The following is a 24,108-nucleotide window of genomic DNA, read 5'->3' as shown; positions in this document are numbered from 1 at the left end:
ACCTAGATTAGGACTTTCCACTTCCTCGTTGCCTCAAAAAATAATAAATAATATTCGGAATGAAGATGACCTAAAAAAGGCAATCGAAGATGCCAGCAATACTGAACAGTACGAAGACAGTGATGATGATAACATTGTAAAAATTGACACAAACGACATTCAAAATGCCAGAAAAATTGCGACAGAAAATTTAGAAAAACAAGCTAAAATAATGAAAGCTTTCTTTAACAAATCCCATCTATCAGCTAACATTGGAGACAACGTAACCATACCTATTCCAGATGTAGACAAAGGCAGTGGTGACATTCGACACTAATTTTATTAAAATTTTCCATAATTTTCTGCAATAAAATATTAAAAAATATTTGTTTTAACTTCGTTTTTATTTTTTTTTAACTGATTTCGACGTCTGCATTCAGAAGTTTTTAGATGTGGGAGATATTAACCAGGATATTGAAATATCTTTAAGGACTGCAGCTACAAAACATTCTGTTGGATCAGGGCAAGGCTTCGTGAAATGCAGTTGCATGAAAAACTGTACAACAAAGAAATACAATTGTAAGAAAAACAAAATAAGTGCCACCAGAGTAAACCTTGCAAAAATAAGTAAATAAGCAAATTACAGATAAGGTGATTTCTGTTGATCTAGTAATAGATATGAAATTACTGATTAGTTAATAAATAACTTTAATAAATCATATTAAATATTTTATTTCTATTTCTTTATTCAGATTACTTTGAAAAGCTTATAGAAGATACAAACTAGGTGAAATTAGTTCAGACTCGGACGTACCAGTTTATCCTATATCATGTAAATTCTAACGAGGATAAACCGATTCGACCTAGGCTAAACTAGTTTATCCTATCGGTAACAGGATGAACGAGTTTGGCCTAGGCTATACTGATTTGTCCTATCGCGTGTAGGGAGAACTGCTTTGGCCTAGGCGAAACTAGTTCATCCTAAAATCGGGTTATATACCGATACCCTGATTATACTGTTGAACGGCAGTTCTGGATCGAAAAGGAAAATTCTCTAGTTCAGGCAGATATTTGCATATTCACAGATAGATAAAAAATCCCGGAAGGGGTCGAGGCAGGAGAATATTGCCAGACACTTCGGATTAAGCAAACTTACAGCCTGCACTGTATTCCAGGCGGAAGTATTTGGCTATTGACATGGGAGCTAAAATCCTTCTTGAGAGAGGGGTGAAGAACATAACAGTACGATTTTTCTTAGATAGTTAAGTCGCTCACAGGCGCTGCAGGTCGTGAAAACGGTGTCGGCTCTGGTTATATACACTGAGTTGTGATAACAGAGTTTCTCTGATCTGGGTTCCAGCTCATTATGGGGTTACTGGCAATGAAGCTGCAGATGAGCTAGCACGAGAGGATAGCGCTAAAGTGTTTGTGAGGCCAGAGCCAGCAATTGGTATATCATTGGCGATGGCCAAACATAGGATTGAACTAGGCCGAAGAGAGACTTCGCCTACTACAGTTCTCTTGGAAGTTGTTTATTAACATAGCCATTGCCAAACCCGGGAATATTTTAGGACTGGCAGCATTAAAGTTCTAATGGGTGTCTTTACTAGGCACTGCCGATTAAAGACCTTGTTGGGGTAGCCGACGATGTTGAATGCTGACTATATGCGGAGGACGAGGAGACGGTTGAGCATGTTTTATGGCACTGCCCTGCTGTTAATTGTAGCAGATTCTCGATTTTTGGGTATCTCCCCAAAGGATCTGAATGATTTTTCACCGAGCAAGACACTAAAGGTTCGGTAAGAGCATTGCACTACACGGTGAAATTTGTTTATTTATTATATTTAGGATGCAAACGGGACAAGTCAAGCGAAGCATCCACTAATGAATCACAATAAGAACATAAACAAGAAATTCCTAACAAAATTAAATAATTGCTAAAACAAAAAATTAACTTACAAGTTAGAGAGAAATACCTATAAGCAACTAACTACACGGCATACGCAATACACACTGCCAAAGTAGCATATGCACCATTTTTTTAAAGGAAACCAAGGAGGCAGTGAACATATCCAAACCAAAACAATAGCGGTTACAAGTGAACATAAGATGAGGAAACGCGGAGTTTGAAAACGCATTGGTGTTAGTGCGTGATACAGAAAATAGAGACAAGTCGCAAGATGGTCGAACAGCAACTGTAAATTGTAAACTCATTTGGTATCATAGAGCAGTCAACAATGCCATTATTCATTTTATGAAGAAAAATTAAATCATTTATATTACGCCTGGAGGAGAGCTTCGAGATGCCGAAAACTGAGCATAGTCGCAATATGGTAAAAAAAAGGATTTGCTTTAGGCGATCAATGTAGATGTGATACTGGGTGTTCCAAACAGTAGATGCATAGTTAAGAACAGATGATACATGGGCAAAATAGAGTGAATAGAAACAGGATAGATTAGTGAAAGGACGACATGTACTAATCAATATGAGCAGAAAATGTAAGTTTCAAGTCAAAGAGAACGCCAAGATTTCGAACGTACTCAGATTGTTTGAGAGTGTTAAGCCGAGGGAATAATCAAAAGCAATAAGATAGCGTTTACGTGTAAATGTGATTATTATTTATAAAATATGCCTGTAATATGTCTAAGTCATCCTGCAACTTCACACAAGTCGGGACAAATATTTTGCTGTCATTGGCATATAAAAAAAATTGTAAGTAGTGAAAGCAGACATGGATATCATTGATGTAGAGCAGAAATAACAACGCCCCAGATGGCTGCCGTGAGCCACACCGGAAGTAATGTCTATGAATGTTGAGCGATAATTGTTAATAATAAGGGCTTGTGATCTACCTGAGATGTGAGATGAAATCCAGTCAATTAGGCCATCAGGGATGTCGTAGTCAGAAAGTTTTTTTTTAAATAATCTCATGGTCAATCCTGTCAAAGGCTTTGCTGTAGTCAGTATAGATAGCATCAACTTGGCTATTGTTATGAAGGATATTTGAAAAAAAATTAGAAAATGAAATTAAGTTTGATTCTACTGACCTACCACGAAAAAAGCCATGTAGTTCAGGAATTAAGGATGATTTGACATTAAACATAAGCAAATCATAGATAAGGCGTTCAAATACTTTTGAGACTATCGACAGAATAGAGATGGGTCTATAGCTGGCAATTAAATTTCATGCGCCACCTATATTTATTTATTTATTACACGTTCGGAATGCATATAAGAAGAATATCCCCAACAAAGCATCCTCATAATAACGAAAATAAACATTAAAAAAAATGCAGCATAAACTAACATGCTTAACATTACAACAATAAACCGATCAACAAAACATCCGCTATACGTTAGATAGTACACATTCTTTGAAAGAGCGTAAAGAAACGTCAAAGAGAGTTGAAGCCCTGGTCATAGGAATTCAGAATTCGAACTAATGGCGAGTTTTGATAAAGGTTGGCGTTAGCTATGTTAAGACGAAATGTGTCGTTGTAACGTGTAAGCCGTTGTGGTACATTGAAGCTTAATTCAGACAGAAGATCGGGGGCATCCAGCATGCCATTAACAAGACTGAAAAGGAAGATCAAGTCAGAAACAATTCGACGTTGCTGCAGAGATTCCACACTATGGAACCATAGGATAATACGCTATTAACAAATACCATATAAAACGATTTTATGCTTGTAAAATTGGTAAAATATCTACTTATTCTGATAACAAACCCTAAATTACGCAGGGCTTTCGCCACCATGAATTCGATGTGAAGGTGATATCTCAATTTGGCATCAAGTATAATGCCAAGATCCTTCACTCTGTCAGTAGAGATAATAGGTCTATCATTAAAGGTGTAATTAAAATTAAGCGTTTCCATGTAAACGTTATTTTTTTGGCATTTGTCATAGTATGGTTATAATTGGCCATAATTCAAATCATAAAGTTTGTTAACGCGACAGCAATCATGCAGACGATCGAGGTCCTCCTGAAGCCTCAGGCAGTCATGACTACAGCTGACTCTGGTAAATATTTTATTATCATCCGCATAGAGCATGAATTTGGAAAATTTGAAGCAAGAAAAAATGTCGTTTATGTAAATTAGAAATAATGTAAGGTGACTTCCCTGAGACACACCAGATGAGATGGGTTTGTGTCCGATAGATATGACATTATCCAGCGTAGAATGCCAGAAGGAATGTTAAAGGAGGTCAGCTTATGTATAAGAATTCCATGGTCAATCTTGTCGAAGGCTTTAGAGTAATCGGTATAAATTGCGTAAACATGTGAGTCCTCATTTAAGATAGAATAAATAAAGTTAACATATGAATAGAGAGTTTTAGAATATTATCAATCGGGGTTCAATAAATCTTTAAGGTTCTAGGTCTAGTGTTAGTTCTAGTGACTGTGCTAGGTAGCGCTAATTAGCACTAGATATCATTATGTTGCATATTTTTATTGAACTAAAACTAGAACTAACACTAGACCTATAACTAGAATCATTCGGGTTTAGCCATCTTAAGAGATGTGCGATTAAACCCGAATGATTCTAGTTCTAGGTCTAGTGTTAGTTCTAGTTTTAAAACTTCAGTTTACTACTACAAAAAAACAGTCTTTTCTTAATATGCTATCAATACCAAAACAAAGCAAAAAGTATCTGGTTTATGGATTTTAGATAACCCTTAAATTATTGGTCTGTGCAAACAAATTCTCTGTTGTTCTGCTCAAATTGCTGTAGATTTCATCTTCTTAATGTTATCATTCCCTTTGTCTGATAGAACGATTCTTTCCTCTTGACGAGAGGATTAGTTTTAAAAACTAAGAAATTAGATCAAATCAGAAAGCTAGGAAATGTTAACAATCAATGAACTTAGACTCAATTAAAAGATTTCCATTTCGCCAATCTGTAAAGTAGAAATTAATTCGATATAGATAATGATTTGGGCTGTTATCAGACAAAACTATCACGTTAATGCACCGAAAGGTAAGAAGATGATACATCGCATGGAGATTTTCTTTCACAAATAATGTCTTTGCATTTCTTGGAACTACGTTGTAAAACAATTCTGACACATACCAAAAAAATAAGAAAGGAAGAAAAATGTATTCTCGGCAGCAGAATTAAGAGATATTTGATAATTAGATGGCAGACGAATTTTTGACTAAATTGGCAAAAAATATTGAAACTAACAAACATGAAAAATAATCAGTTTGTATAATATGATTCAAAAAATGTGATATTTTTAGATTGTCCTCGAAGTATTCACCTATTATCTTAGAAAAAACAAACTAAGAGTCAAGTGTTTTTCACCGTATCAGAGAATAATTAATTCTTAACGGTAGAATATGATAAGTAGCTAATTAACAATGGAAATAGTGGATAGAAAACTAGTATCAGGCTAGTTTATGTTTATCAAGTCTCAGATACATTCCCATTATGATACTGGTAAGAGGTGCAAAGATAGTTAAATTAGACAAAATGTTCTTATTTAACTCTTACAAACCGTAATTAATACATCTCTCCAAATGCAAACAAAGACTTCGTTTAAGTACACGTTTATCATAATGTGCACTGATGCTGCATATTTTTGTGAACAATAAGAAGCAAATAGAAAGTCTTTGAAAAACAGAACAAAAATACAAAATTTTATACAAATCGATGCAACAATTCCTGACATATCTTTCAAATCCGATACGACACTAAGATACACCAAGAGACTCTACAATAAAAAAATAGATGAACCTACAATTTCGAACTAGATGATACTATAAAATTAAAAGTGTGTCTTTTATTTTATATAGAATTTAAGTCTAACTAGTTTCGGCCATTGGCCATCTTCAGAGACTCTACAAATAGATTAATCTCTCATCTTATCCATTTTACAAACGACAGCGGTAAGTAGCGCTAGTTAGCATAAGATATCACATATGCATATTTTTGTTGTACTAAAACTAGAACTAACACCAGACCTAGAACTAGAAAAATTCGAAACTTTTTAATTCTAAGTCTAGTGTTAGTTCTAGTTTTAATTGTTATTCAGCGCTAGATTGTTGTATATTTTTATTGAACGAAAAGATCTAGAATTAGAAACATTCGAGTTTAGCTATGCGTTTCTTAAGACTGCTAAATGCGAATGTTACTAGTTTTAGATCTAGTGTTAGTTCTAATACTAGTGTTATAATCATTAATTCGATACATCGAGGTTTTACTGTATCATTAAAATACAAAAATTAGTTGAAAAATGGCATTATAAACTACTTAGCAGGTAACATATCCACCAGAATTAACACCATCTATCGATTTCCTCTTGGAAACTATTTGACGTCACAAGATTAGTTTAAAAACGAAATGTTACTAAAAAAAGAAATACTAAAATAAAAATTCTAAAATTCTACCAATTTAATTTTATTGAACTAAAATAAAAATCTACATAAAAAGAAGCCGACATCTAAAAATCTACTGATTCTACAAGTTAAATTAATTGAAATAAAAATTAAATAAATGTTGAATAATACAAGATGATATAAAGCATTACCGGTAAATAGTTGGCGGCTGGTTAGAATCATCACTAGTGTTGTCGGTGTTATTGTTGTTATCATTACAAAGTACTAGCTGGGACATTATTCTAAATTCTTTCTGTTTTCTACTTGAAAAATTGCAGGCGAAAGGGAAACGAGCTGACTCTGACTACTTTTTTGAACAAAAATAACGCTACACTATCGATTCTTCAATTATAATTGTTATTATATTACGAGGATTTTTCTTCGAGTTTATTCTCTCTACTATTGACTCGACTATTGCTATGTTTTTCAAGTTTTTTCCCTTAAAATTTCTCTTAATTTTTCTCTATATCAGGCACTATTTAGAAGTTATTTAATTTTAATTTTCAAAAAACGATTCGTTTAATTTTTATGTCGTTAGATGTTGGTTTTAAGGCAAGCAATTTATTTTACTCGTCGTTTATTTTTTTTTTTCGTTTCGTTTCTATTTTGTTCAAAACAAATTTTTATCTAATCCTTAAAAATTACAACATACAAACGGAAATGAATTTTTTTCAAACAATTTTCTTGCACAAAAAATTTTAATACGCGCACTACTTCACGATTATTATTAATTATTTTTTTCTTTTCTTATTTATTAAGTATTTTTTATTAATTATATTTTCGGTTAAAATTTAGGGGCGGAAACTTTCTTTCCTTTCCTTAAAAATTATTATTTTATAGGTTAGGTATAGATTTTCCGGGACCTTCACAACCGACGTTTTCCGACCAAATCGCCACCTTTAATAAAAAATTATTAACAATAACTCGCGATAACAACATTTGGACAACAATTTATTTTTGAATCAATCAAATTTTTTTAATTCAATCGTTGTTTCTATTTTTAAGTAGATCCCAATAAACATTATTTTATAAGATATTTTCGTCGTCACAACATCGTGTGGCGACGAAATAAAACTGTCGCGGAACACCAACTGGCGAAAGCTCGCCGATTACGTCATTGCGGAAGCCGAACGGTTGCGTTTAATACCGATGTTCACCGAAAGAGGCTCTGACGTCGCCGCCGCGACGCCCTTCCCCTCCACTTTTCTAATCCAACTGGATGTGTGTGTGTGTATGTGTGTATTTTCGACGCCCGCCAACGTTTTTGTTTTCCTTTATGATATCGATTGTTTGGTGTCGTTAATTCATTTTTCGAGGAAAACCCTAATTTCTTACAATTTATGACATCCTCAGCCTCAATTTAGATTCAATAAATCCACCTAACCCAAAAATTTTTGAATTTTTTTACATTTTTTTTTTAGATTTGTTACCGGCGCCTCCGCCAAAATTATTATTTTTTCTTTTGAGTTGTAAAAAGTGGTTATTATTTCATCACCCAATTCCTCACAAACGATTTTCTGGTATTGTTGATCTCGATTTAGAATTATTTTCCATTAGTATCAAGATATCTAACATCTTACTACCTTATGTAAATTATCCATGTTGCAAATAATGAAATTTTGAATATAGAAAGAAAACACAGATGTAACCTTTACACTTGCATAAATAGTATATTATTATATGAGCATATAATGAGGGCTATTATTCACGAAGGTTAAGTTTATAATTAACCTGAGTGAATAATAGCTCATTATATGCGAGTAGAATACTATACTTTGTCCACGACTATTGAAATTGATTCCATAAATTTATTTTTTAAATAAATTTTTGAATAAAGGTTAAACGTCAATGTGACACAAATTCAATGTTACTAACTGTAACCAACTTCACAACAATTTGTCAAAATTAAATGTCAGTTTTATAAAACGTCGTTTTCTTTAGGAAAATTAATTAATTTATGCTTAAATCATACAAAAAAAGGAATTTGTTTAGGTTTTTTTAATGTCAAACATTTAGAAACTCCTAAAAAAAAATAAATAAAAAAAATAAATTGACGTTTTTTGAACTTTTAACGTTTCAAATAATTATTATTAGTCTGGTCAAGATGGCTACCCGTGGATAATGATTATTATTCACCGCTATTATTCACTCCGTGAAAAATGACTACCATTATGTTTTAGAAAACTCATTCATAAGGTATATATTATTAGGTAGTCGTGGACAAATTTAATTTATCTACGACTGCTTGGATAAGTCATCATTACCGCACTCATTTGAGGTGATTTGAGTTACGTAATGAAGTTCATTACCGCACTGGTTTCATTACGTAACGCATTTTTAACCTAATCAGAACAGACTTAATTTATTAAAACAAGCAACAATACAAAAGAAAAAGTGCTATCTACTTACAGAGAAACAATACTATTTACTATAAACATTAATTGTTATGTTTTTACATTTAAAAACACTTATTCCAGATGAGTAAACATGTTGAAACTGACAATTCAAAATTGACAACAATCATTTCAAAATATTTTTAGAAATGTCAAATACACTTTTTTAAAGAAATTGATTTTTTAGTAATTTTTAGCAGTCGTAGATAAAATGCTGTATATCACACGTGGGCTAGAGCATAATTACAGTACGTCGTGCAATTCTCCACACTCGTACTGTAATTATGTTTCTAGCCCACTTGTAATATAAATAACTATTATATCAGTACCGGTTTCGAAGTTTTCACTCCACCATCAGCTGAAAACTATACAGAGAGCGTAACTATTATTAAAATATGTAATAGATATAAAAAATATGTAAAAATATGAAAATATATAAAAATATAACGAAATACTCACTGTCAGAAAGTGAAGCCCACAGATTGCAACATTAAACAAGGTTTGAAATATTGAAAATTTAAATTTTGAAAGAAATTCTGAATATAAAATTTATCGTTATTAAAATTTAAAATGGACGAAGTAATAAAAACGTGGTGCGTTATGACAATATTACAAAGAGATCTAAAAATTAATGTAAAAACAAGTTAGAAAACAATCAATCAAATATACAGGGTCATCCACGACGACCGTCCATTAGAACTTTACAGGGTTCTGGCCAAAATACAAATTTGAAAATTCAGATTTAAGTATTATCAATTGCGTTCTCTTCGACTAAAATATTTTCAAATATCTAACACTTCCGGTTATACCGGAAGTCGCCACCTACTTTATTTTTTTAAATGGAACACCTGTATATTTTTACATATTTGGATTTGTCTGTTTTCAAGATTTATGAATGACTTTACTTTTTTCAATTTGATGCGGCCGTTCTCGAGTTATTCAAATTTTTCTAGAAAAATCTGCTCCAGCAGACATTTGTTCAAAAAATCAGAGAACACTCGATTTTTGGGGTATCAATTTAGGATTCAGAACATGCTTAAGCAACATGATGGAGTATGTTTTGGTGCCGAGTATGGCTGTCTAGAACGTTTGGTCACTTTACTATGGCACGTTACCTTTTCGAAACTTGGAAGTACCATAACTTCATTTCTTTAAATGGCACCCCCATATTTTATTATTTAGTCGTCTTCGGTGTCTCATTTTACATCTTTTATATCCGATATGTCCTATACCTAACATTTATAGTTTGGGAAATAATTAGGGTTTATTGAAAAATGCACACAAATATCGATATTAAAGTATTTTCAGGTTCCGGGTACTTGCGGTTACACCGGAAGAGGTGACAATTTTCATATTTTAAATGGAACACCCTGAGTTTTATAACATTTTTCAATCAAAAATGTCAACTACAACGTTACTTTTTATAATATATAAATCATCTACTTTGACTGCCGGAAAAAAAATTTTGTGTTGGGAATGTTGTTGTGGTTATGTATTATCAGAGGATCGGTAAGGAAAGAGTAAACAGTTTGACATTTGCTAAAGCTATGGTTTATTTCTGTTGGTGTGATGACTAGGTTACTTTTTGTAGTGATCTGTTCTCAAGAAATGCCACGTTTGGAATTTAGTAATGAGAATTATTTGAATTTGATAATAATTTATGGAGAGTGCAACCAAATAATTGCGCGTACGTGTCGGCTGCAACATACAGGGGCCTAAAATTGAACAAAAATTTCAAAAATGTAATGAAATACAGGGTGTTCCATTTGAAATATGAAAATTGTCAGCTCTTCCGGTGTAACCGCAAGCACCCTGAAAATTAACCTGAAAATATTTTAGTAAATAGCTGGCATCAAACACAAAAGTCTGCAAATTTTCAAAAGGCCAGTTCATATGGTTATACACTAGGTCACACTAGGTTAAATATCGATATATGTGTGCATTTTTCAAAAAACCCTTATTATCTCCCAAACTATAAATGTTAGGTATAGGACATATGGGATATAAAAGATGTAAAATGAGACACCGAAGACGTCTAAGTAATAAGATATGGGGGGTGCCATTTAAAAAAATTAAGTTATGGTATTTCCAAATTTCGAAAAGTTAACGTGCCGTAGTAAAGTGACCAAACGATCTAGACAGCCGTACTCGGCACCAAAACACACTCCATCATGTTGCTTATGCATGTTCTGAATCCTAAATTGATATCCCAAAAATCGAGTGTTCTCTGATTTTTTTAACAAATGTCTGCTGGAGCAGATTTTTCTAGAAAAATTCGAATAACTCGAGAACGGCTGAATCAAATTGCAAAAAGTAAAGTTATTCATAAACTTTGAAAATAGACAAATCCAAATATGTAAAAATATATAGGGTGTTCCATTTAAAAAAATAAAGTAGGTGACGACTTCCGGTATAACCGGAAGTGCTAGAAATCTGAAAATATTTTAGTCGAAGAGAACGCAATTAATAATACTTAAATCTGAATTTTCAAATTTTGTATTGGCCAGAACCCTGTAAAGTTCTAATGGACGGTCGTCGTGGATGACCCTGTAGAATAAACTTAGCAGACCGAGAAAATATTGAACATAATAAAAAACAAAAAATGTATAAGTTGAAATTATTCAAATATGAAAAGATAGGTTTACGGAAGAATTGAAGTTGTACATTTAAGAGTTGATATTTATTATTGTTTTTGTGTTTAGTAATTTCTAAAATTTCAAGAAAATCTAACTTTGAACTTTTATTGCATGAATGTAAAAGTTCAACTCCTCCATAATCTATATTATGACTAGTTTCTATATGGTGTTTAAAGATGTTAGAATTTGTTTTAGTTTTATGTTCGCGGATTCTAGTCTCCAGTCTCCTCATTCACAATTTTTAAGTATCAATGTAAATTTTTTTTCTCAATATTTTTCCAATCCAACCCATCAATTATTATACATCATTTTAAAGAGAAAGCTTTAAGCTTCAATTTAAAATAAGTTTCATTTCTTAATCTCAATAAACAGGGCTTCCAGGAATTTTTTAATTAGCACCCTTTTTGACACTTAGAAAATGCGAAAATAGGAGGATTGCATATTTTACTAAAATTAATTCCAAAAGCCTTTACTGAGTGTATTTTGATAGCGTTTTAGCAGTAATATAATTCTAGATTATTAGGGCTGTTCTCAAAATATGATAACTAACCCACTAAAATTGCATTAATAAAAATATTAATATTATTAATTAGTAATCATTTATAGCGTGTTTAATTTCCTACAACTTTTATATAAAGAAAAATGTTGTAACTCGGCTCATTTGTCATTTATGTACTTTTCCGTTTTCGTAGGACACCTGTATATAGTCATAGTCACAGATATATGTTTATGTAGTCATAGTTATAGGAGCCGAGTTAGAAAGTTCTACTTTAGAGAAAAATTGTAGCAAATTAACCACACTATAAACGAAAAATATTTTTATAGATACAGGCTGTCCCATAACGAAGTGCTGACATAATCATACCTTATTTTAAATGACATGATATAGTTTTTATTACATATTCTGATTCTACTCATAAAAATACGTCGACTTTGATAAGACATGTTGATACCTAGTCCTTTAAGTTTTTGAGTTATTTTAATTAGAATGTACTTTAAGTCTGAATTTCTTTGCGACGGATCAAGCTAGAAAGTTAAAAATTGGTATACTTTCTCTTTAAATATGCTCAAATAGAGCGAAACAATCACGCCGCTCCCTTTAAATATATCAAAAACATTTATAGTATGATTAGTTAATAAATTTAAAATGGTGTTACGATTTGAAAAGGCTATATTAATATTGTAATTAGAAAATATTTTATGAAATTTAGTAGTTAAAGTATTAAATTGTAGGGGTTTATAAATTATGGCATCATTATTATGTTTTGTGTATAAAGGGTCCTTTTGTATACGTATCTTATTAAAAAGATGAGTAATCTTACCAATAGGGAAACCATTATGACGGGCTAAATCAAAAATGATGTTAGTTTCTTTAATCCTGTTATATTCTAAAAGAGGATAATCATAAATCCTGTTAATGAGAAATCGAAAATTAGCAAATTTATGTTGATTATGGTGTGATGATGTGTATGGAATAGTAAGGTTTTCTATAGATAATTGTAATAGTTATTTTCATTTTTAGTTAGAGTTAAATCCAAAAAGTTGATAGTTTTATCTTTTTCAATCTCTATTGTAAATTTAACTTTGTTGTGTAATTTATTGATGTAAGAGTGAAATTCATTAAGTTCATTAATATCACCATTCCACACACAAAAAACATCATCGACATATCTATTCTAAGAAATAATATGTTTATGAAAAGTATTAACATGATTAATTATATGGTTCGTTTCAATATTGTCTAAAAAAATTTCTGATAAAAGGCACGACATTGGCATCCCCATTGGAAGACCATCTGAGAGAGAATAAAATTCATTGTTAAAACAGCAATAATTTTGTGAAACTATATGTCTAATGATAGTATTAATATCGTCAATATTATTTTTATTATCAAAATTTGAATGAAATAAAGTAGTAACTTGGGTAAAGATTAGTTACGTCGGAAGACACTAATAAACAATTATCAATATTAATATTTTTGGTTAGAGTTATGAATTGATTTGAATTTTTAACAGAAAAAGCAGATGTGAAATTAATTTGTTTAAAAATGTTAGACATGAAATTGATAAGTTTTTGTGATGGTGAATTTCCAAAATTTGTTATAGGCCTGATGGGCATACCTTCTTTATGTAGTTTTGGTAGAGAGTAAATTGACGGTAAATTAGGCTTAATATCTAGAAAATAAGCAAGCGTGTACTTAGTCAGAGTCTCCTTACACTTATTAATTATGTCTCGAGTATTTTTGATCATTTTATCTAATGGGTTAAAATTTATCTTCTTATAATTATTCTCTAGCAAAAATTCATAAGGTTTCTGTATACAGGGTGTCTCACGTAACTGGTTCATTAGAACTTTTTAGGTTCCACTATTCGTACAGGTTTGAAATTTTGGTAGCATGGGTTGTTCATTCTAAACTTTCAATCTAAAATATTTTCAAGATGACCACCACTTCCGGTCTACCGGAAGTAGACCACAACTTTGTTATTTTAAATGGAATGCTATAGTTTTTATTACACCTTTCAATTATACATAAAAAAATATGTTGACTTTGATAAAAGTTGTTGGTACCTACCATTTTTTTGTTTTCGAGTTATTTTGATTTTAAGCTTTTTTTGGCAAATTTCTTCAGATGTTGCCAAATAGATTGTCATTTCTTGTATCAGAGTATCTTATACAGGCTGGTCAAAAATTGAATTACCGTTTCTCTATATTCAATGGCTAGAAAGTCGAACATTTTAAATGGAACACCCCGTATTTTTTTACCCTATCAGAAAGGGAATTTAATTCTCTACAAATTATCTATAAACATTCCTATACCTATTTATTGTAGTTTCCCTGATATTGGGACATTAATCAAAGCATGCACGGAATGCGGGAAAACGTTTGATTTTTTTATTAGAAGGCAATGGAATTTTGACAGTTTTTGGTCCATATTTGTGTTATTGTTGTTACTTACTTTTGATCACGAGTGAAAGTCATTGTATAGGTATCATGGCAAATTATTCCAACGCCGATATTTTAAATTTGTTTTATATTCATGGCAATGGCCTCCACGATCTCTAGATTTAACACCATTGGATTTTTATTTGTGGGGTCACTTAAAAAATCAAGTGTACAATTCACCGATCTACACACGACAAGAGTTGCGTGATAGAGTAATGCGTGCACTACGTACTATTGATGGCAACCAACTTCTACGGGCCACAACCGTAGAAGTCGAAAGAAGAGTTGAAAAATGTTTAATGGTGAATGGTCAGCATATCGAACAGTTTTAATTTTTTTATAATTTTAAGTTTTTCTAAGTTTTTATTCATTCTAATTTCTGTTATTAAATTGTTGTTTTTCATTGTTTCATTTATTCGTTTTTCTGTTGGTTATTTTTGGTAAATAAAAGCGAGCAAGCTAAAGGTTATTCAACCATAGTTAATTGTAGAAATAATACCAATAATAATTTAAATAAATTAAACGATGAATTGTCAAAATGTCTTGGCCTGCTAACAAAAACACAAACGAGCTTTGGGATTTTATTTCTGATTTTGATTAATTTTCCAATATCAGGGAAACTACAATAAATAGGTATAGGAATGTTTATAGATAATTTGTAGAGAATTAAATTCCCTTTCTGATAGGGTAAAGAAATATGGGGTGTTCCATATAAAATTTTCGACTTTCTCGCAATTGAATATTGAGAAACGATAATTCAATTTTTGACCAGCTTGTATAAGATTCTCTGATACAACAAATGACAATCTATTTGGTAGCATCTGTAGAGTAGTCGTGTCAATGCAGAGCTTTTTTGAATGATCGTTAGCTGAGATATGGGCTTTTAAAGACCATGGTGAAATTTGTCAAAAAACACTTAAAATCAAAATAACTCGAAAACAAAAAACGCTAGGTACCAACAACTTTTATCAAAGTCAACATATTTTTTTACTTATAATTGAAAGGTGTAATAAAAACTATAGCATTCCATTTAAAATAACGAAGTTGTGGTCTACTTCCGGTAGACCGGAAGGGGTGGCCATCTTGAAAATATTTTAGATCGAAAGTTTAGAATGAACAACCCATGCTACCAAAATTTCAAACCACTACGAATAGTGGAACCTTCAAAAGTTCTAACGAACCAGTTACGTGAGACACCCTGTATACATACATCTGTCTAATATGACAATGCCCGCTCCTTTATCAGCTTTGACAAAAACAGCATTATTAAGTCTCAGTTTCATTTTCAATTATTTAAGTTATTTTTGTCAATTTTATTAATTTTTTTAGTTTTACTAGTATTATTTAGGAAATGTATTAAATCACTTTTGATTTCATTATCTTTGAAAGTTCGAGATAACAATGGTACAGGAAACATAACAGGTGAATTTTTTCGGCGGAAACTTTGTTGATAATAAAGCATTATTTTACCGAAGTTTCAAAATTGTAGTTTGAATTTTAGTAGGTGCTGGATTTCATATGAAAATGAGCATAAATATATGCCAAGCACTTTGTTATGCGACAATGATGTGGACTTAGGAGCAGAGTATTTTATTTTTAACCTTAATATGGAGGATTAAACTTCGATCTTCAATCTATCTCTCAAGAAACGCTACGCTTATAAGGGCCTAAGCAAACGATATAACCCAACTAATCCGTCCTCGAATAACTCTTGGAAGAAATCAAGAATCCGTCAGAAAAATCGACGTCTATGAGCAAGAGATTGCACTTTAATAGATCAACCTTCGAGGTAGTAGCAATAAAATCCAGAATCGACTGCGACTTTACCGATAGAAACGGAAGATTAACTATGAGCAGAATCGAGGTTGGATTGACAAATTTTCATTATCTTGTCCAAAAGCTTAGTTAATGCCACCTGTTTTCAGGTGACATCATCACACGGAGAGGGGTAATTCCCTATTCAAGTTTGGGTTCTGTACATGTACTATAAGAAGATCGAGTTTGCAAGATGTACGTCCGTTCTGTAGTACTCAAATCCTGGCTTATCAAGAGGACAACATGACCGTTGATGACTGCCATTCTACGGGGCATGCGGATGTAATTACTAAATCCGGAAGCAAAAAAGACAAACTCACCAAAGTTAAAAACAACAAAGTGTATGAATATGAAGTATTAAACCTCGATCTATCTCTCAAAAAGGGTGCGCTTGTAAGGATGTAAGCAAATAATTGGGGAACGTTATGCTTTACGAATCCTCCCTCAAATGACTCTAGGAAGAAATCAAGAATCCGGCAGAAAAATCGACGTCTACGAGCAAGCTTGCACTTCAATAGGTCAACCTTCGAGGAAGTAGCAAAATTCCAGAATCGTCTATGACTTTACCGAAGAAAACGGAAGCTGTTCTGGTTGAGCAGCCATCACACAAAGGACTATGAGCAGAATCGAAGTTGGATTGACTAATTTCCACTATCTTGTCCAGAAACTTAGTTAATATAGTAGACGCCACGAGAGTTGGCAGTAAATCATCGTTTTCCGCTCTTACAAATGCCATACGTAGTTCTCAAACCGCTAGAGAGTAATGTGTGTTAGAAAGAGATAGCATTAGATTAATATGTCTGCTGTACAATTCAAATGGCCACGTCGAAAAAGTACGTCTGTTCTTCTAAGGGATGTAACTCTGTAATTATAACCTCAAATCGAAACGTCTTGTGAGCGTTGTCATGAATCTGTTAGTGTTTTCACAAGCCGAAAATGTTTTCTTTGCAAGGAAAAACATTAGTTTTGTTCCTTGGGACTGCACTACTCTGCACGATATGGCACTCGTAAGACGTCATAGTGCAATGAAGTGTAAGTCAGTGCAATATCATGTCAACTTAGTGCAGGTCAGAAAAGTGTATAAACCGTGGTCCCAACGAACAGATTTTTATAAAAAAAGTGTATAATATTTGAAATGGACAAACAGGAGATTGTCAGCGAAATACTCGTGGAAAATGAAATTATCGCAGAATGTTTTTTTAGTAGCGTTTTTTAGTATTCATCAGTTATTATTATTTTTTATTTTTTTCAATTATTAGCGAAATATATTTTCTATACCAAACTATTAACCCTTATTAGTTCTTTCAAAAGTACTACTTAACGTATAAAGAAATCACATGCTAAATTGCACCAAAATTGATAAGCAGTACTTGCAAAAAAAAATTTGGGGTGGTGAGGGTAGTTAACACCAGCCACCCCTAAATGAGAAAAAACACAATATTTTTAAATGTACTATAAGTGTATTTAATGCCGCCAAAATCGACAGGGTAGTTTTTAAATTATTCCAAAAAAGTAGGGGTAGTTGTCTACTGCCTCTACTGGGATTGAATATACTGTGTTCTTTAATACAACAAATATTAATTATTATAAGGTTTTATTTCTTAATATTTAATATTAATATTAATTATTACAAAACACGTTTTCAAATATTCCGCCATTTTAGTTACACTGCACTTATTGAACTTAATCGAAAGCAGGTGCAACAAAATCTGCACTAACTTGCACCGGCTGCACTAAATTGCACTGCACCTGGCCCAACGAACAGAGTGAGTGCAACTGCACTAAACTGCACTATCCCCAACGAACACACAACATCTGCACTAAACTGCATAGTGCAATTGAGTGCAAGTAGTGCAATCCCAACGAACAAAGCTCTTAATCGAAAGCAGGTGCAACAAAATCTGCACTAACTTGCACCGGCTGCACTACATTGCACTGCACCTGGCCCAACGAACAGTATGAGTGCAACTGTACTAAACTGCACTATCCCCAACGAACACACAACATCTGCACTAAACTGCATAGTGCAAGTGAGTGCAAGTAGTGCAAGTAGTGCAGTCCCAACGAACAAAGCTATTAAATAATATCTTTGACAATGTTTGACATATAACCTCCATTACTAACATAACCTACATTTAAATGTATGTGGTGAAATAATCTAAGTCGTACGTCCATATCTTGATTCATACCATTTTTAAGTGATATATCACTGCCAGCTCTCGTGGTTTCTACTATACCACCTTTTTAGAGCTGCGACATCATTACACGGAGATGTTCAAATTTGGGTTCTGAACATGTACTATAAGCAGATCGAGTTTGCAAGTTGTACGTACACTCAGGTTGGCTTCTTGTCACCTGCACGGATGCTGATTCGATAAAGTAACTGTTGAGCACCGCTTATCAGTTTTGCCTGGAGAAGGAAGCTCAGATCAAGGTGGATACAGAGGATATTTTCAGACCACATTTGCATATTCCGGGATGCAGCGCACAATTATGAACGAAGTATGAGATAAAGCAGATAAGTAAAGATATCTTTTTCTCTGATGTGTTTATTAAAAACTTAGATGTCCTGAAAAAATCTGAATGGCGGAACCCACATCTACTGAGAAAACCCGAATTTTGCTGTGTCAATCGGTCTTCGTTTGCGACTAGTGTTGGGAGCGCAGAAAAAAAAAACACTAGGTACCAAATATAGGCAATGAGACAACACAGGAGGTGCTAGATAGATATAGGATTGCTACTTAAAATAGATAGTTGGGGGTGAACCAACAACACTCTAAGCCTGCTATCTCCAGCCACTTGAGCTAGGACGATATCAATGATATCGCCCTGGCTCAAGCAGGATGGGTGCTCTATACCAGACATAGTACTTAACTTAATAATTTATCTGGGAAGATTTTCTGTTTTGGGGAGACACAATTTTTTTAGCCATCGTGATTGCGTGGCTGCGTTATTGAAAATCCAAAAAAAGTTTAACTGAAATCAGAAAATGTATAGCATAACTATGAGGAAACATCGAGAAATCAAGAAATTTCGGCAACCCCAACTTCGTTCCTCCCCTCCTACTATACGAGATCTGATCTTTCAGTAGGATGAAAAACAGCTGGTCAGGTACCATGTTAACATGTCTTACACAACATACTTATTGGATAACTTCAACCTTCATTACTAAAAATAGAGCAGAGGTTTAGGCATAACGTTCAGCTCAATTTTATTGCACACAAAGTTATCTTTATAGTGGATTTATGAACCATTATGCTAAGAGCATAGACATATTCACTGCAGGAAAGTCAGCTCAATTAACTCTATACAATTTTTTGGGTTGAATATCCAGATATCTACGAAGATTTTTCTTTGGGCCTTTTTGGATAATGATTATATCGGCGTTGCTGTCAATAAGCTATTTGATGAGCTAACTGGAGCTGATACAGAATCTGAGCCAGTCGGATCAGAACCTACGATCACTTGTGATGACCATGAAAAGAATAGTAAGGTAGCCTAATAGCAGACTCAGTCTATTCTTGGCCAATTTTCCTGGCATGAGACACATCAAAAAAACGAAAATTCAACCCAGCGAACTTTCTTTAAAGTCATGATTTAATTAAACTAGTAGCAAGATGCTAATAGGAATCTTTTCCGGATACTGTCAATTAAAACCGCAATTTGTTTTATGCCATTAGACATCAAACATATCAGACGAATAAGAACTACAAAAAAAATCGAATAAATTGCATAGTAATAGAGATATATGAGGTAGCTATTGAAAAGTTGAATAAAAGGGAGCATAAGGTCGTTATTGAAAATCCAAAAAGAGTTTGACAGAAATCAGATAATGTACAGCGTAGCTATGAATATTTATATGATTTATATATAATAGCAATATCACTCTTCATGCAATAACTGCCATTAAAATTGTTTCGGCTTCGGTTAACAAGAGAACATTACACTCATTTAGTTCTGATGATAGACTACTCTGGTTACTATCTAGTTACATCGGCGTTGCTGGCAATAAAGCGTCCAATGAGCTAACTGGAGCTGATACAGCTGATACAGAATCTGCGCTTGTCGGATCAGAACCTACGACCTCTTCTGATGGCCATGAAAAGAATAGTAAGGTGGCCTAATAGCAGACTCAGTCTATTCTTGACCAATTTCCCTGGCATGAGACACATCAAGAGGTTTATTGAAAATTCAGTATCTTTTCCGGATGCTGTCAATTAAAAACGCAATTTGTTTTAAGCCATTAGACATCAAACATATCAGACGAATAACTCATACAAAAGAATTCGAATAAATTACATAGTAATAGAGATATATGAGGCAGCTATTGAAAAGTTTAATAAAAGGGATTATAAGATCTTGGAGGATTTGGACACTAAATAGAAAACTTTAACGTATCCAAATTGCGCCATGTCGACAAAATTGCTCTAACTACATCTCTAAAATTTAAAACTTTTATTTTTTTATAAAACTTTAACAATCACGTAACATCTGCTTGAAAGTTTTTCGACTAAATTTTATGGATGTAATGGGCATATGCAAATTGAGATCCGAAAATACGGTTGGATATTTGTTGAAATCCCCTTCTTTTAGTACATCAAATCCCCAGATTTTAAGGCAGAAAGAAGAAAGGACTTTTTATGATCCTGACCTCGGTTGGCTTCGGGGATTGAGATACCCTCTCTTTCCGAAACCCCTTCCCCCATAATCTTTGGCTTCTTATAAAACCCTCGCGCTTCCGGTATGTAAACCTACTCGCGATTTTTATCGCTGTTTCGACTCTTTTTTTTTTTTCTTTTCTTTCATCCTTCCTTTATGACTTTTTTTATTTGAAAGGCGAAAATGTTTTTATTTATATTTTATTGTTACGACAACTTGGGAAATAAAAAAATTTCTTTTTAGATGTTTATTTTAAAATAAAACTTTCTAAAAATAAATAAATTTAGAAATCATTTCTTGGCAACAAAGTGTATTGAATCTGGCGCTAAATAAATTTTCACCTCCGCTTAGCGTGACAAGACCACGAGCGAAGTGTTCTATTTTCGCACCTCGAAATTATAATAACATCGGGTTTATTTCAAAATTCAACACAACTTATTTTCCACTATTTATTCATTGTGTAACTATTTATTTACGTAAATCACTTAAAATATAAACTGAATTCATTGAAAATCAATCACCACGTGACCTAGATTTATTATGTTTAGAACATTCATTTTTTTATTATCGCTAAAAATTTGCCGAAAGGAAAGAAAAATGGAAATCGTTATTATTCATATGAATATAAACGAAAATTCTTTACAAAGATGTAGTTACGTCACAATCTGTGACGTCAACCGCCCCCCATCGATACGCCACCAACAGTAACTAGGCGAAACTAAGCCGCAGTGCAGTCTGCAACGTACGCTTGCTCAAGTAACAAAACCGCACTCAATAATTTTTTTAAACATAAAAAAAGCAGTTAATTTTAAAGTTAACGATACTGGATTTTTTCCGGTATAGTCTTAAACAATTAAGAGAAAGGAAATACAATAAAACCTCGCTATAAGGGATTAATACAACCCTATATGAGCAATTTTTAATTTGCACTTTAAACCGATTGAATAAATAATTTTATTCAATTTATATTATGTTGAAATAATGTGTCCCAAAGACTACTTACTGCTTCCAGAGCGCTAAATATTGCTGGAAAAGATTACTATCAACTTGGAAAGGCGGGATATTGCTTCCAAAAGATTAGTAACTACCTGGAAATGGAAGATATCCTTTCCAAAAGGCTACCTACTGTTTGCAAAATGCTAGATACTGCTGGCAAAAGACTTCTAATTGTTTGGAAGAAGGAGATTCTGTTTCCCAAAACCTAGTTACTACTTCCAGAATGCTAAATACAGCTGGAAAAGATTACTATCTACTTGGGAAGGCGAGATATTGCTTCCAAAAGACTAATAACTGCCTGGAAATAGGAGACATCCTTTCCAAAAGGCTACCTACTGCTTCCAGAATGCTAGATACTTATTTTTTATTTATTTATAATTTTATGGGTACAGAAACAGGACAAAAAAATTTACAATAAAAAAAAGAAAACGTGTACCAAGGAAAAATGAATAAAGAAAAAATCAAAATTAAGGCGAGTAATTAAAAATAAAATTAAACTTAAACTAAAAACACCGGAATTCAGATATTATATTTATACAAAAAAAAGATAAAACAAAATAAAACAATAATAATAATACAATAAAGCAAAAAAGCCAAAAAGTAAAATAAAATAAAACAATGCCTAATAGCAATAGTAACGGCGAAATTAAACATTATACAAAAACAGAAACCAACGAGCTACCAAAACGAAGGAGGCAATTCGCTGACTGCATTAAAAAGTATGCGCCTAAACGTAGAAAATGAATGCTGAAACAAATCAATATCGAGCTTATCAGCCTGACGAGCCATTCGCAACATAGGGGAGTTTCGAAAAGCATTGGTGCGAGGAATAGGCGTACAGAACAAGAAATTAAAGCGAAGAAGACAGGGAGGTACATGAATATTGACCGAATTCAAAAGAACTGTGGAATCACACATATTGTGTAAAACCTTGTAGAAGAATAATGTGTCGTTACACAGGCGACGTTGTCGAAGGGGCATTAACCGAAAAGATCTGCAAGACGAATGATAATTAATATAAGGTATGGAAGATTTAAAGTTTAGATATTTCAAAAATCTAGATTGAATTCAATATAAATAAGGTATTGGGGATTCCAAACTACAGTGCAAAAATTAAGAATACTGTAAACATATGCGAAATATAAATTTTTAATCGCGTCAACGCTTACAAAGGAAGAGGTGGATCTCATAATGAAACCGAGCATACGCCAAGCCTTATTAACAGTAGTGTCAATGTGCTGTGCGTAGAGAAGCTTGGGATCAAGAGTCACTCCAAGGTCTCTAATAAAGGAAACGCGTGTTAAGTTTACGCCAGCGATGTTGTAATCGTAATGAACAGTATTCTTCCTTCTCGAAAAAGAAATAACATTACATTTAGACAGATTTAGGGTCAAGTGGTTTTTAGTACAAAAGTCAGAAATCCTGAGAAGGTCAGTCTGCAGTCTAGAGCAGTCCAACGGAGAGGAGATACGCAGATAAAGCTTGAGATCATCTGCGTACATTAGACATTGACAATGTTTCACAACCTTGAAAATATCGTTAACATAAAGATTAAATAGCAAGGGTCCGAGGTGGCTACCCTGAGGGACACCCGAGGGAACTGATATAGGGTCAGAGCAATATCCGTTAACAGATACAATCTGGCTCCTACCTCGCAAATATGAATCAAACCAGCGGAGCAACCCACCATGAACACCATAACCATGAAGTTTTGATAAAAGAAGGCTGTGATCCACACGATCAAAAGCCTTGCTAAAATCGGTGTAAACAGAATCAACTTGACAATATTGGTCAAATGATGTTAAAATATAATTTGTGTACTCAAGCAGGTTGCTCTGCACTGACCGATTCGCAAAAAGCCATGTTGTCTAGGATCGATTTTGGATTTAAGCCTAAAGAAGAGTCTGGTATAAACCAGTCTCTCTAAAACCTTACCAAACACTGACAATATAGATATTGGGCGATAGTTAGATATAAGGTTACGACTACCGGATTTGAAAATGGGCAAAATATATGCACGTTTCCAAAAGGCAGGAAACGTACCTTCCTTTACAGATTTGTTAAATAAGATGGAAAGTGGTAGAGAAAGAGATTCAAAACATGATTTTATTAGGATAGGAGGAATACCATCAGTGCCCGGACCCTTATTTATGTTTAAAGCAATAAGAGCTTCCTCAACCTCAGACCGCTCAAAGCGCATCGGACCCAAACATGTAGTATCATTAAGGTCAGCATTAGCAGAATGAAGTGAATTAATTGAATTAACAGGATTAACAGAGGGAGGGACATACACCGAAGAGAAATA

The 24,108-nt window shown here is 33.2% G+C and overlaps 1 protein-coding gene and 1 long non-coding RNA gene across 3 annotated transcripts in view; both read right to left on the bottom strand.

The window, feature by feature from the left end:
- The window catches only part of LOC111417542 (potassium voltage-gated channel subfamily A regulatory beta subunit hyperkinetic), a 47,284-nt gene that overhangs the window by 16,326 nt on the left and 6,850 nt on the right, over nt 1-24,108 (bottom strand). Inside the window, exon 1 of one of the 2 annotated variants that reach the window (XM_023049848.2) lies at nt 6,514-7,425. The exons of the other annotated variant lie outside the window; for it this stretch is intronic. Coding sequence (XP_022905616.1) covers nt 6,514-6,599 — 86 coding nt within the window. The 5' untranslated portion in view covers nt 6,600-7,425. Of the gene's footprint in view, nt 1-6,513; nt 7,426-24,108 lie in introns of those variants that run through there. 2 annotated transcript variants of the gene reach the window in all.
- On the bottom strand, nt 17,726-18,190 carry LOC139430051 (uncharacterized). Its single transcript, XR_011640621.1, has 2 exons — nt 18,078-18,190; nt 17,726-17,866 (listed from the first exon to the last, which is right to left on the bottom strand). It is a non-coding gene; the product is annotated as an uncharacterized lncRNA (long non-coding RNA).

This window comes from Onthophagus taurus, chromosome 6, assembly GCF_036711975.1.
Source record: "Onthophagus taurus isolate NC chromosome 6, IU_Otau_3.0, whole genome shotgun sequence".
NCBI lineage: Eukaryota > Metazoa > Arthropoda > Insecta > Coleoptera > Scarabaeidae > Onthophagus > Onthophagus taurus.
Note: the sequence above shows the minus strand (reverse complement) of the source record. Positions and strands in the feature narration are given on the sequence as shown.